The sequence below is a fragment of the Dama dama genome, chromosome 22 (assembly GCF_033118175.1).
Source record: "Dama dama isolate Ldn47 chromosome 22, ASM3311817v1, whole genome shotgun sequence".
Taxonomy (NCBI): Eukaryota; Metazoa; Chordata; class Mammalia; order Artiodactyla; family Cervidae; genus Dama; species Dama dama.
Window position 1 is genome coordinate 25,423,860 of NC_083702.1, and position 14,658 is coordinate 25,438,517.

Sequence of the window (14,658 nt, forward strand, 5' to 3'; positions counted from 1 at the left end):
AAGGTGTGCTAGAAATTAACTTTTATTATTATGCAGACCTAACTGAATACTTTTTGTGTCAAGGGAAGAAGATGAAGAGGTTCTAGAGATTCTCCATAGAAACTGAGTAACTATAATAAGTGTACAGAAAGATGTCATGGAAAGAGGATTACATAATATATACATAAGACCATTTCTGGAGAATTTCCTTGTGGTCCAGTGGTTAGAACTCCAAGCTTGCACTGTCAGGGCCCAGGTTCAATCCCTGGTCGGGGAACTAAAATCCCAGAAGCCATGTGGTTCAGCCAAAGAAAGAGAGAAGACCGTTTCAGACTTAAAAGAACTCTCATCTAGTTTAACCTCCTTGTATATATTTTCTATGCCCTATTGTGTATCTTTCCTCCATTTCTTTAGCTGAGAAAGGATAGGGCCAGGGCCTAGATGGAAATGCATTGGGCTGGACTGAATTCTCTGGAATGGAGACAAAGCCAGTCAGAAATGAGAGACAGGAAATACTGGAATGCAAAGATGGGGTGAAAATTGGGGGAGGAGTGTGGAGTAATCCTCTACTGAATAAAACATGTTATTTAGTAAGTAGAGTATTACTACTTGGGGCTTTGCAGGTGGTGCTAGTGGTAAAGAACCCGCCTGCCAATGAAGGAGAGGTAAGAGATGCAGGCTTGATGCCTTTGCTGGGAAGATCCCCTGGAGTAAGAGATGACAACCCATTCCACTATTCTTTTTTTTTTTTTTTTTCCATTCCACTATTCTTCCCTGGAGAATCCCATGGACAGAGAAGCCAGGGAAGCTTTGGTCATAGGGTTGCAAAAGAGTCAGACACAACTGAAGCAATTTAGCACTAGTATAGGAACATTTCCCCTGCCCACCTCCAATCCACCCCTAAGCAGGTCCAGGATAAAGAAAAAGGTATGAAGGAATAGAAGTAATGTTGATGCCTCAGTAAATATTTTCAAAGTAGGGGGAAATTAATATTTATATTAATAATTTGTGACTAAAGTCAAGTGCAATATGATTTGTCCTCTTTTCATTTTTTCAGTAGTGTGATATATATACACATTATTTGTTCTTATTTTTTTAAGGCAGTGTAATTTTCCTGAGATGAATTCATTAGGATAGCATATTTAAGTGGTTATAATTCCAGGAAGTCATATGAATAATTAGAATCAACCACTGCCTAAAATATTATCAAACCAAAGAAATTTAACATCACCCTGAAACAATCTACACTCTGTGTGTTATTCTAGATACTCTAAATGAAAGCAAGGTTAGATTGGCAGGTATGTTCACATGTTTACAGTGGTTGTTAAGTTTAAAGGAAAAGTTTGGAGCAATATTAATGGTATAACACCTGTATGGCTCAATACTTAATTGTTTATGGATACATGTTCAAGGAAGGTCTAGAAGACCGCCCGCCAAAATGTGGGAAGTGGTGAGAGGAGACCAGAAAGCCTACAGATTGACCTCATTTGCTTTTCTACAGTGTGATCAATTTTAACAATGAGCACTATTAGTTTTATCACTTAAAATGTGTTTTAAAGAAATAAAACAGTACTAGAATAAATCCCACTTGATCGTGGTGTGTGATCCATTTTATGTATTGTTGACTTCAGTTTGCTAACATTTTGTTGAGAATTTTTGCATCTATAGTCATCAAAGATACTGGCCTGTAATTTTCTCTCTTGGTTTTGGTATCAGGGTAATGCGAGTCTTGTACAATGAATTTGAGAATGTTCTATATTCTTCAAATTTTGGAATAGTTTGAGAAGGATAGGTATTAACTTTTCTTTATATATTTGGCAGAATTCCCCTGTGAAACTGTCCAATCCTGGACTTTTGCTTGCTGGGAGATTTTTTTTTTTTGTTACAAATTCAGTTTCACTACTAGTGATCAGTCTGTTCTGGCTATTCTTCCTGATTCAGTCTTGGCAGGTTGTCACAGTAGCCTTGTAAAGTGCTTGCTGCTGTGTCTTGATGCTTGGCCCATATCATGGAGTGGAGGTCACAATGCTAGGCTTCCAGTCCCAACACTGATCCAAATATGTGACCTTGGCTATTCTCTAGCTTTACCTTCTTGATCTACTAAATGAGAGATTTGGACTAGATAATCTCTGAGGTCATTTCCATCACTATAATTAGATGTTTTATGCTTCTGAGTGTTGAGAGAGTAAAGACATTGCTGCACGGATCTTTGTGTGTAATCAGCTGACACTACAATTTAGGATGTCAGACTATCCTTAGTTTATTGCTGATTTGATTTTGGTTAAAGGTTGATGTGTCTCTAGTGTACATAATTACAATCGACATTGATGGGTATAGAGCAGTTCACAAGGCTTATTAAATCCAGCCATAGAATTTGAATGTTCTGGGTTCCCTTCAGCCTTCTCATAAACTATAAATCATCCTAATGTTGAAACTTGACCTTCCTCAGCATGAATAAAAGCTTCTGAATTTCAAAGGCATTTGTGAGTTTGCAGTGTCCCTGAATACAATGTTATCCTCTGAGTCACACGCTGAAAACCCAGTTCTAAATAGATCTTATTGGGTGTTTGGTTTAAAGGTGAACTCAAGCAAATCTATTATTGAAAATCTCGTTCCTGGTGCCCAATACCAGGTTGTGATGTACCTAAGAAAAGGCCCTTTGATTGGACCACCTTCAGATCCTGTGACATTTGCTATTGGTAAGTTGCCAGCCACAAGAAAAATACCTTTATCAGAATACTGTTTGGAGGGGTGCCATGTCTAAGTTCGAGTCATTATCATCTGTTATGGGAGGTCCATACTTGTTCACCCAATATTCAACCTTCAGAGTAATTAATGACCACAACTGTATACCTGGTAGGTATCCTTGGCATTCATTACTTAGGAAAAAGAAAATCTCAGGCAAATATGGTTAGTTTTCAATGATTGTATCAAAAGAGTGAAATACCTAGACAGTCAGTAAGTAGAGATGTGAAGCCATTGTTAAGATATGAAACATTCCTTCTTGACTTTCTTTTTTCACTCCCCTCCCTTCTTCTTAGTTCCAACTGGAATCAAAGACTTGATGCTCTATCCCTTGGGTCCTACGGCAGTGGTTTTGAGCTGGACCAGACCTTACTTAGGAGTGTTCAGAAAATATGTGGTCGAAATGTTTTATTTCAACCCTACAACAATGACGTCAGAATGGACAACCTACTATGAAATAGCCGCAACTGTCTCCTTAACTGCCTCAGTGGTAATTTTCCTTAACCAGCTGTCACATTTTCCTGTATCAACATGCGTTAATGTACCAAATGTGTCTGAAAAAATTATTATGTCTGTAAACTAGATCATTTGTAAACACATGCAGGTAACTTGCTACTTTCAAGTTTGGGATTGTTTTAGCTCTTAATCTAATTTTTGTATTTTGAGAGAGAGAGAAAACTGTGTGAAACTGGCTTTCACTCTTAATTGAGTGTATTTGCTAATCCCCAGTTTAGTAGTCCTGTCACATGCTTGCTTTCTTGGTGGCTCAGCTGGTAAAGAATCTGCCTGCAATGTGGGAGAACTGTGTCGGATCCCTGGGTGGGGAAGATCCCCTGGAGGAGAGCATGGCAACCCACTCCAGTATTCTTTGCCAGGAGAATCCCCATGGACAGAGGAGCCTGGTGGGCTATAGTCCATGGGGTCACAAAGGGTCGGATATGACTGAGCGACTAAGCACATCGCATGCTTATTGTTTCTTTCTGCTCCTAAGACAGAAAACACGTTTTCCTTTAGTTATTCAGTAGTGAGTGGACACTGCTTAACTTGAGTGATGACTATTCTTAACATCAACAAATCAGTTAGATACCTGCAATGTCAGACCATTAGTGATGTTCTTCAAATGAGCAGGTAAAGATTGCTCTTTCTGAGACTGGAATAATTTTAGAAATACGGGTTATCTACAAGTCACACAGAAAGCAAACAACTGTCCACCACTTACTTGACAACTCTCATGATTGCCACCCAGTATGGACACATGCTAACAGTCCAAGATGAAAGAATGCAGAATTGTGAAAGATCACATCTTAGAAATAGGAAGATGTGTCCATCCAGTCACTTACAAATAAGTACCAGTTCACTTGTGTAATTTAAGAAACTGCAAGTGAAAACCCATTTTCAAACTATCTGTATTTTCAAATAATTTTTTAAATTATGTTAAATTTACGTGTATCATTTTATTTACATCTCACTTCATTCCAAAGAGAATATTTTAATGGAAAATGTGAGAAGTACAAAATCAACTGTAGACAGTCAGGTTCTTCTGTCCATGGGATTTTCCCAGGCAGCAATACTGGAATGGGTTGCCGTTTCCTTCTCCAGAGGATCTTCCCAACCCAGGGATTGAAGCCACGTTTCCTGCATTGACAGACGGACTCTCTACCACTGAGCCACAGGGAGGCCTCCCAAAGGCAGAGAAAGGAAATTAAAAATTACTCATTTTCTCATAGCCTAAGAGAAATATATAACTCTATTCCAAAAATATGATTTTCCTTCTGGGTCTTTTTCTTCTTGCTTTTTTTAGAGGATAGCAAATCTGTTGCCAGCATGGTACTACAACTTTCGAGTTACCATGGTAACATGGGGAGACCCGGAACTCAGCTGCTGTGACAGCTCCACTATAAGCTTCATAACAGGTGAGTGTGTGGGAAGTGGTCCCATGAGAACAGATCCCTATTTTGAGGAAGTTCTGAAGGGGCTCATCTCCAGAAAATGCCAGGCCTTTACCCAGGACCGAATGAACATCACTTTCCTGGAATATGATATACTTGATTCTGAAAGTTCATGATTTCTTTAAATGATAGCCTTTAAAAATTAAGATACAATTTTTACTCTGAGTTACTGTCCTTGATTTCTTTTTATCCCGAGTCACTGCCCTTGATTTATGCACCATTGTTTGGAATTGATTAGAATCGAGATGTAACAGGCAGAGCTTTCAACTTCACACCACACTCAATTGATTTTATCCATTTGATAATTGTATTTGCTAGAGTGCCTCCATTTCCATATTAATTAAGCCATTTGTAAAGTCACAGGCTGACTGCGGTATTGTCCATGGCAGGAATTAAAACAGGCTTGCAGACTTGTAGACTTGGGTGTGAGTCACAACTTTGCTGCCTTCTACCTGTAAACTCCAGCAATTTTTCTAAGCCTCAGGTTTTTTCAGTTGTAAAATAAGGATAATAATAGTATCTATTATCTGTTGCTATTATGTATTATTACGTCCCAATTAAATAAGCTATTTAGCAAAATACATGGCCCAGACTTAAAGTACTTACAATACTATTAGTGATGGATCCTCAGAACCTTAAATTATGTATTAATAGTTCACTATCATATGGCAGAGAGAGCAGAGGTGGGCGGAGGTAGCAATAGAGAAGAAATTTAGCCAAGAACAGTAACCCTCGTTGTCTGAACTAAGATTGTTCAAGAACTTTTGATGGGACTGCAAAGCTGTCATTAGAGTTATACTGAGAAAAGAAAAATACTGTTCAGATGAAGAATAACTTTGTCAAAATATTTCCCTCACTGGACAGCTAGTTTTATAGGCTTGAGATGTATCAATTAAAAAACAATGGAAATAATTAAAAAACAATGGAAAGATAATCTTGTGGATTCTTATACAGTTAACTTACACAGTTCACTGCTTTTCTTTACTGGCTGATGTCTGGTACTTCCTTTGTTCCAGACGTTAATGGTAATATTAGAGTAGCAAAGTGAAAGGCCACCATAAAAAGAGAAAATGCCAATTATTTGACAAGCCCTGTGTTAGGCTTTTTGACTGCATCAATAATCACATACTTAATTATAATTAAACTTCACTGTGTCAGTAATTCATACACTTAACTTGATTGAGATGAGTGGTCTGAGAAAGCTTTTTCCTTGTCAGAAGGAGCAGCTGCCTAGAAAAAGCCCAGACTTCACATCTGATCACTTATTGAACAGATCTGACCTTGCTAATTTCCAGCTATAGAACTTTGAACAAATTAACTTAAGGATCCAGAATTTCTATTTTTTCACTGGTAAGACTGAAAATATTGCCTAACAGGTGGCTAATTGGACAAAACTAATTGTCTTAGAACTCACTGCAGTGTCTGGAGACTAACTGGACAGGGTCTCTGTGGTGTCTCCCAGGGGTGACATCAGATATGAAGTATTAATAGGATTTGGAGTTCTGGACCCAAGTGGTTTAGGTGTGCCTTTGAAAGCTGGGAACCACCTGGGAATAGGCAGAAGTCATGAGATAACTGTTTAGGTGGACAAAGCCAAGTCTGCATACATAAACTTTGGTTAGTAAGCAACCTACTTGCCTAGGTCAGCAGTCTGTTGTCTCCAGTGATTGGGAATTTCTGATTTTTTCCTGGGAATTTCTGATTTTTTCCTGGGATCAACTGCTAAGTCATGTTGACACTGGCAGTCCACAGTCTTACCTGAGCATATTGACACAGATGGCCTCAATTTCCATATCTACAAAATGGGCATATGGACTTCCCTGGTGAGCCAGTGGCTAAGACTCCTTTGTTCCCAATGCAGGGAATTCAGGTTGCATCCCTGGTCAGGGAACGAGATCCCACATGACCCGACGAAAGATCCTGCATGCTGCAATGAAGATCGAAGATCCCACATGCTGTAATTGAGACCCAAGGCAGTCAAATAAACAAATAATTTTTAAATGGGCATAATAATACCTCACAGGGTAGTGTGAGAATTAAATCATTTAATCTAAATTGTTATTAAAACATATATGGTGCCTGAGCTTTATTTTCATAACTTTATCTAAAACTATTTGAAATTTTAGCCTTTTTAGTGGCAAGGGGAGCTTTCTTCCCTCATTTCAATTTTAAAGCAAATAAAGATCTGATACTTCACTTTCATATGCTTTTTAATCATAATCCAGATTGACAAATTGTGTAGTATAAAAGGAAACAGGAATAAAATACTTGAATACGGTCTGATTTGTTAGGCCCTCAAGTCTACAATCTGTCAGGCAACTTGTCTGCAAGTCAAGTTCATAATTATACTACTGTACCAAGTAATGTTTAATAAACAAATAGTGACATCTGGTGGTCTTTCAGCAATACACTGATTTGAAAGCAACAACATGAAGGAGAATGATCTGAAGACTTGGTACTTGTAACGGGGAGACGTATACTTCTGGCTTTGTAATTTTATTTTTTTAACTCTTTATTTTGTATTGGGGTAGAGCCAATTAACAATGTTGTGATAGTTTCAAGTGAACAGCAAAGGAACTCAGCCATACTTGTACATATATCCATTCTCCACCCTAACTCCCCTCCTTTCCAGGCTGCTACATAACATTGAGCAGAGTTCCATGTGCTACACAGCAGGTCCTTGTTGGTTGTCTATTTTAAGTATAGCACTGTGTACATGTCCATCCCAAACTCCCTGTAATTTTTTTTCCCATTTATTTTTATTAGTTGGAGGCTAATTACTTTATAATTCTGTAGTGGTTTTTGCCATACATTGACATGAATCAGCCATGGATTTACATGTATTCCCCATCCCGATCCCCTCTCCCACCTCCCTCTCCACCCGATCCTTCTGGGTCTTCCCAGTGCACCAGCCCCGAGCACTTGTCTCCTGCATCCAACCTGGGCTGGTGATCTGTTTCACCCTTGATCCCTGTAATTTTAAATACGTTTCTTCTCTTCATTCAAATTAGAACATGAGAATATACCCTTTGAAGAAGCATAAAAATAGGTACTTGTAAATAGGGAAGAATGTAGAAATATGTTAAGAAGCCAGGGTTATTATGCTTTGTTAAAATTTTCTGCACTATGATATGGGTTTGGCTACTTGTTATAGATATTGTTGACAATTTAAAATTTTCATTGTCAAACATATAGAAGTGATGTTCATACACAACATGAAACAGATGTATTTTTTACTCTGTTAAAATCTCTTCAGTGGATAATTATTTCTGAAACGTAGATATGAATGTTCATTATCTGTATTAGTGCCTGTTGAAAAAATAAGTCTTCTTTTTCAATTATGATTTATGATTTTATTTGTTTATTTTGGGCTGTCCTGGGTCTCTGCTGCTGCATGCAGGCTTTCTTAGTTGCAGTGAGTGAGGCTACTCTTCATTGCAGTGTGTGGGCTTACTGCAGTGGCCTCACTTGTGGATCACAAGTTCTAGGTGCATGGGCTTAATTACTCCCCAGCATGTGGGATCTTCCTGGACCGGGGATCAAACTCATGTTTCCTGCATTGGCAGGTGGATTCTTTACCACTGAGCCACCAGGGAAGCCCCAAATAAGTCTTTTTGATGTGTAGAAATTCTCCTCCAACCATTAGTTGATTTGGGGCTGAATCTTGCAAAGAACAGTTGCTTGGCTATCTTCAAGATCACATGGAATTTAAATTCAACTGTGTATGTGTTTGTTGAAATCTTCACAATTATCAGTTACTCTTAAAAATAATTAAAGTATGCTTTCAGAACTTATGTATTACAAAGCTTGTGATGAACTCTCATCCCCAACTGGAATTCTTAAAAATTTAAATGTGTAAGATTATAAAATAAATTAATAAACTTGGTGTTAGAATTTAGCTTTGAAGCATGATTTTCAAAATCCCTTCCTTCCTTTCTTTAATACTTGCTTCAGCAACTTTATTTAGAGCCCTTCCTTCCACAAAGCACCAGGCTGCACACGGTCAATGCCATTGACTTGTTATCATATGGACATGTTATTTATTTTTCTCTTCCTTTATCCATTGATCCTACTGTCAATCCTGTAAACTTCTTTGCTGCCACAATAAAAAAGATTTATTTTTACAGGACCCCAGAGTTTTCAGTACTGCTTGGAAAATAAGTTCGCCAGTGCCTAAAAATATTAATTTATTGACACAGCAACAAATTAACCGAACAACTGACCCAAACAAGTTAATGTTTTAGTAATCTTATAACTGAAATTTTTGTAAAAAAGCGTGTTCTCCTCAGGCGTAGTTGAGTCTGGCTGTCTTGGGTCTGAGCCACCCAAGGTAACATCCCACAAAATAACTGCCCACCTCACACCACCCAACTTCACTATATTACAGACATGTCCACGAGTCCCTAGGACTACCATGCATGCTGTTGTATATGCATGCTAAGCCACTTCAGTTGTGTTCTAACTCTTTGCAATGCTATGGACTGTAGCCCGCCTAGTTCCTTTGTCTATGTGATTCTTCAGGCAAGAATACTGGAGTGGGTTGCTATGACCTCCTCCAGAAGACCTTCCTGCCCCAGGAATCAAACTGCCATCTCTTATGTCTCCTGCATTGGCAGTGGGTTCTTTACCACTAGTGCCACTTGGGAAGTCCATCATGAGGTGTGAATATTAATTCTTTAAACTCTGTATAGAGTTGGGTTTCCCTGATGGCTTGGACGGTAAAGAATCTGCATATAATATGGGAGACCTGGATTTGATCCCTCTGGGGATCCCTTTGGGAAGATCCCCTGGAGGAGGGCATGGCAACCCACTTCAGTATCATTGCCTGGAGAATCCCCATAGATGGAGGAGCCTGGCAGACTGCAGTCCCTAGAGTCACAAAGAGTTGGACACGACTGAATGACTAAGCACAGGCTCTGTATGGGATTTCACGTTCTATTGATAAGTTCTTTAATTACTAGGAATCTACTAAATTAAAGTGTGTTTCTTCCCTCCATTGTAGCCCCAGTTGCTCCAGAAATCACGTCTGTGGAATATTTCAACAGTCTGCTGTACATCAGTTGGACCTACGGGGATGACACCACAGACCTCTCCCATTCTAGGATGCTCCACTGGATGGTTGTTGCAGAAGGAAAGAAGAAAATTAAAAAGAGTGTATGTTTCTTTGAGTCCCAGTTTTGGGCACCTGACCTTTATTTGCATATACTATTGAAAATCATGAAGCAGACATTTACTGAGACATTAAACAAGTGTTTGCATGCCAGTTAGCACTGTTTATGGTTCTGGGGATTGTGGGGGGGCGGGGTGTGGGTGTGGGTGTGCATGCACACATGCGCATGTGCATGCTCAGTTGTGTCCAACTCTTGCAACCCCAAAGACTGTAGCCGGCCCGGCTCCACTGTCCATGGAATTTTCCAGGCAAGAATACTGGAGTGGGTTGCCATTTCCTCCTCTAGGGGATCTTAGAATCCTCTCTCTCTTGAGTCTCCTGTATTGGCAGGCAGGTTTTTTTTGTTTGTTTGTTTGTTTGTTTTTACCACGAGCACCACCTGAGAAGCCTCTCTGGACATAGGATAGTGAACAAAAATTGAAGGCCTTCTTTCACAGAGCTTACCTTTTAACTTTTAATAGTTGTAATTGTTGTAATTGATTTCACCTATATTTAAAGTTACGATTTGAACTTTTTCTTCATAATACCAAACATTTTCAAGAAAAGCACAGTATTTTCACTTTTTTCTCCGTATGTCCCTAACACCCTCAATATTTGGAGGCTTTGGAAGTACTGATTTCTCTCCTGGTTTATTAAACTTTTTGACATTGTATTCGTTAGGGTACCAACTAAACAATTGAAATAAAAATTTTTTTTAAGATTGTGGTTTAAAAAATATCAACATCTATATCTCTCTCAAGGTGCCCGGGACTAAAAGGGCACCTCTGCCATGAAAGATTATTCAAGAGTCCAGATCTGTTCTATTTTGCTGCTCCATCTGCCACTGCGTATAGTCATCACCCGGTTATCATCATCATAGGTTAGCTCAGCTCACCATTACAGCCACATTCCAGCCTGCAGGAAGGGAAAAAGAGAAGATGTGGAGGTCCAGCACTTAACAGGTGTGAACAAAACTCTAAGTTGACCATGGGACTGCCTCTTACAATCCATTGAATGGAATTGGGTCACATGGTCCCCACTATCAATATTAGAAACCAGGAAATGTAGTCTTTAGTTAAGAGGCCAGGTGTCTGTGGATATGGGTAAGTTTCTTTTGAGCTTCTCAGCATGGGCTGAACAATGTTCCTATTTTTGCAACCCAGCAACTGCTTTTTCTAAAATTTGCTGTGAATGCAAGAGGGACACAAAAAAATCATAAAAATACCTACTCCAAACAAAGGAATTAATCACAAAAAACATTCTGATCTGTGTTGTGCTTATTTAGAGCTGCCTTGTATTTGGCTCAGTTGAGGAATTTGTATCATTTTCAGAGGAAATGGCATATCCATAAGGTTTAATCAGCTGTGGACTGCAGCACAGAACAGAGATGGGATGTCTGTGATAGCCCTACAGCTTGATTTTGGTGATCTTGCAGGTAACGCGCAATGTCATGACTGCAGTTCTCAGCCTGCCTCCTGGAGATATCTACAATCTCTCGGTAACTGCTTGCACAGAGAGAGGAAGTAACACCTCCATGCTCCGTCTTGTCAAACTAGGTAAGAGGAGAACACAGGTGTGTGTGTGCAAATAATCATGCTGGAGGACTAGTGTTTGTATCTCTTGGTTTAGCATGGTCTTCTCAATTCAAAGAAAGGGAAAAAACTGGTTCAGTGCCTTTTATAAATGCAAAAAGGACTTTACACTATCAAAAAAGTACATTCAACATGTACTGTTGAGGACAGTGTCTACTGTATTGGGAGAAGGGAGTCCATTGTTCATAGTAAGGTTAGAAGAACCACAGACTCTTAGGATTTTACAGATGGAAGGACCTTAGCTATTATCTAGTATGATATTCTCAACCCTATCAGATACTATTTCCCTTTTACATAAATAAAGCTGAACTTCATAGATAAAATAATCCACATTTTGATTTTTCAAATTTGATGTAGCATCCTAATTCTAAAATAAAATCAAGATAAAAGGACAATAATTTATATATAAAAAAATAACATGGATCCCCTATGTATGTGTTCAGGTACAGCTTTTCACTCTTCTAAAAGTCGTAATGGGACTACCTGATGACTACCTACAATGAAAATGAATAAATATGAGTTTGTAAGAAGTAACAGGAACTGTAGTTCTTCCACACAAGAAGGATAAAAATAAAGGATGAACAAATTCATAATAACTCATTCATTACTATTAATGAAAAATAAATAATTGTCAAGCTTAAATGCAGTTAGGCCCTAGAATAAAAACTAGAGTTAGGAGAAATACTAAGAGAGTAGATATATTTGCTTATGATGAAAGAAAGTGGAAATAGAGTGAGGATAACTTGCTAAGAAAAATGATGAGCTGTAAGGGAAAATGAGGAAAGTATATTCTTACAAATGAGCTGGAATTTATTGCGTGGAGTTAAAATAAGTGTATTATGAAAAGCAACTGGGAAGTGACACTATGTAATGCAAAACACATCTTCTACATTCAACAATACCATGTGTTAAAATATTTAGTTTCTGGGGACTTCCCTGGTGGTCCAGTGGTTAAGAATTTGCCTTCCATTGCAAGGGGCACGAGTTCAATCCCTGATCAGGGAGCTAAGATTCCACATACCTTGCGGCCAAAAAAACAAAAGCAATATTGTAATACAATTCAATAAAGACTTTAAAAAAAATTAGTTTCTGGTACTTAAAGGGGCCTCAGAGATGATATCCTATAATTGCAAAAGAGAACATATTGGCAAAAAGTTGGGTGGTAGACTTCTTGGGCAGTGTCAGTTTAAGGATGATAACCCCAAAATAAATGCACATCAATATGCAATTTTTACAGCCAAGACCTCATCATTTTAATGGTTGAAAATAAAGTCTATACATGACTAGACATCATGAAATCATTTCATGATCCATAAAAATATTGAATAATTACATTTTATACTTAAAACTAATGCAATATTGTGTATCAAGTATAATTCAATAAAAAATAAATTTACATATAGAGTGGCAGTAAAAATATTTTCAAAATACTTAGTGCAACTTACTGACATCATTGTTTCAGATGTCTACTAGCTTGTACTCTGTACCTGAGTCTGTCCATAAAAGTCTCAAATAGTCTCTGTTATTACTATGTTCATATGTACTGCTATAGGTGAAGAATGAACCAGGGTGATTTATTAGCAGCTTAAATCCCAGGAGCAGTAGTGCTGTCAGTGATGCTTTAGAAACTCTTGGAAAATCTGAAACAAAACAGAGCACAATATTTTCTCAGATTATCCACTAGTTGCATTTCTCTATAATTCAATGCACAAGACATTAAGTTTTAAATCTTTTTTGTCTCCTATTTGCCGTGATGAAAACTGAACTCTTGCACTGAAAACATTTAGAATTAAATAGATAATTGAAAATGCATGATGTACTAATTAGACAATATGGGCAGTAAATTATTGAGTAGTTTTTCAGTAGTTTTTCATTTTAAAAAATTTATTGAAGTACAGTGGATTAACATTATTGTGTTAGTTTCAGGTGTCTTACTAAGTGATTCAGGTATACATATACATATTTTCATTCTTTTTCAGATTCTTAACCCATATAGGTTATTAAGAATATTGAGTAGACTTTTCTGTGCTATACAGTAGGTCCTTGTTGGTTATTTATCTTATACATAGCAGAGTGTGTTTGTTAATTCCAAGCTTCTAACTTATCCCTCCCCTTCCCCATATTTTCCTTTCAGTAACTATAGCTTTGTTTTCTAAAACCATGAGTATGTTTCTGTTTTTCAAATAAGTTCATTTATATCATTTTTAAATTCAATTCCACCTATAAGTAATATCATATGATTTGTCTTTCTCTGCCTGACTTACTTTAATTAGAATGATAATTTTTTCCATATTAATTGTGTGATAACGTACTAGTAATTATATTTATAATGAATTTATTCTGGTCGCAAAATTAGACGTTTGTGTGGAATGTGGGACATGGGACAATTTTTCTCTTCGAAAATTCTTGATCATAGAAAGACATCTAGAATTTCTGAGCCCTGCCCACAGAAGTCTGATTGACTCTGTGGCTTTGTGATCCTGACTGCTAAAAATATTTCTGCAAATTTCCAAGCACCCTCAAGGGGGCTCTACTGCTCCTATCAAGACTCATGAGTTAAGTTAAATCTTTCTTGCACTGCCCACAATCTACTCCTCCCTAGCAGTCTAGACTTGAATTTCAGGAATGTGGAGATCACCAGTTTCCAACACTAGATGATCTATTTATTAAGAAAAAAATCATTTGCTTAGCAATTCCAACCATTATCTCTTATTTGAAAAAAATTTAATTTATTCATTTTTATTGGAGGTTAATTACTTTACAATATTGTGGTGGTTTTTGCCATACATCTACATGAATCAGCCACAGGTGTACATGTGTTCCGAAACCTCCCTCCCACCTCCCTACCCATCCCATCCCTCTGGGTTGTCCCAGTACACAGGCCCTGAATGCCCTTCTTCTTTTTTTTTTTTTTTTTCTTATTTATTTATTTATTTTTATTATTATTTTTTTTTCCAGTGGGTTTTGTCATACATTGATATGAATCAGCCATGGATTTACATGTATTCCCCATCCCGATCCCCCCTCCCACCTCCCTCTCCACCCGATTCCTCTGGGTCTTCCCAGTGCACCAGGCTGGAGCACTTGTCTCGTGCATCCCACCTGGGCTGGTGATCTGTTTCACCATAGATAGTATACATGCTGTTCTTTTGAAATATCCCACCCTCACATTCTCCCACAGTGTTCAAAAGTCTGTTCTGTATTTCTGTGTCTCTTTTTCTGTTCTGCATATAGGGTTATCGTT

The 14,658-nt window shown here is 37.9% G+C and overlaps 1 protein-coding gene across 1 annotated transcript in view; it reads left to right on the forward strand.

Annotated features, from left to right (window-relative positions):
- The window catches only part of PTPRO (protein tyrosine phosphatase receptor type O), a 255,206-nt gene that overhangs the window by 168,453 nt on the left and 72,095 nt on the right, over positions 1-14,658 (forward strand). The window contains exons 8-12 of the mRNA XM_061125072.1: positions 2,558-2,678; positions 3,021-3,214; positions 4,526-4,637; positions 9,676-9,827; positions 11,258-11,378. Coding sequence (XP_060981055.1) covers positions 2,558-2,678; positions 3,021-3,214; positions 4,526-4,637; positions 9,676-9,827; positions 11,258-11,378 — 700 coding nt within the window. The remainder of the gene's footprint in view (positions 1-2,557; positions 2,679-3,020; positions 3,215-4,525; positions 4,638-9,675; positions 9,828-11,257; positions 11,379-14,658) is intronic.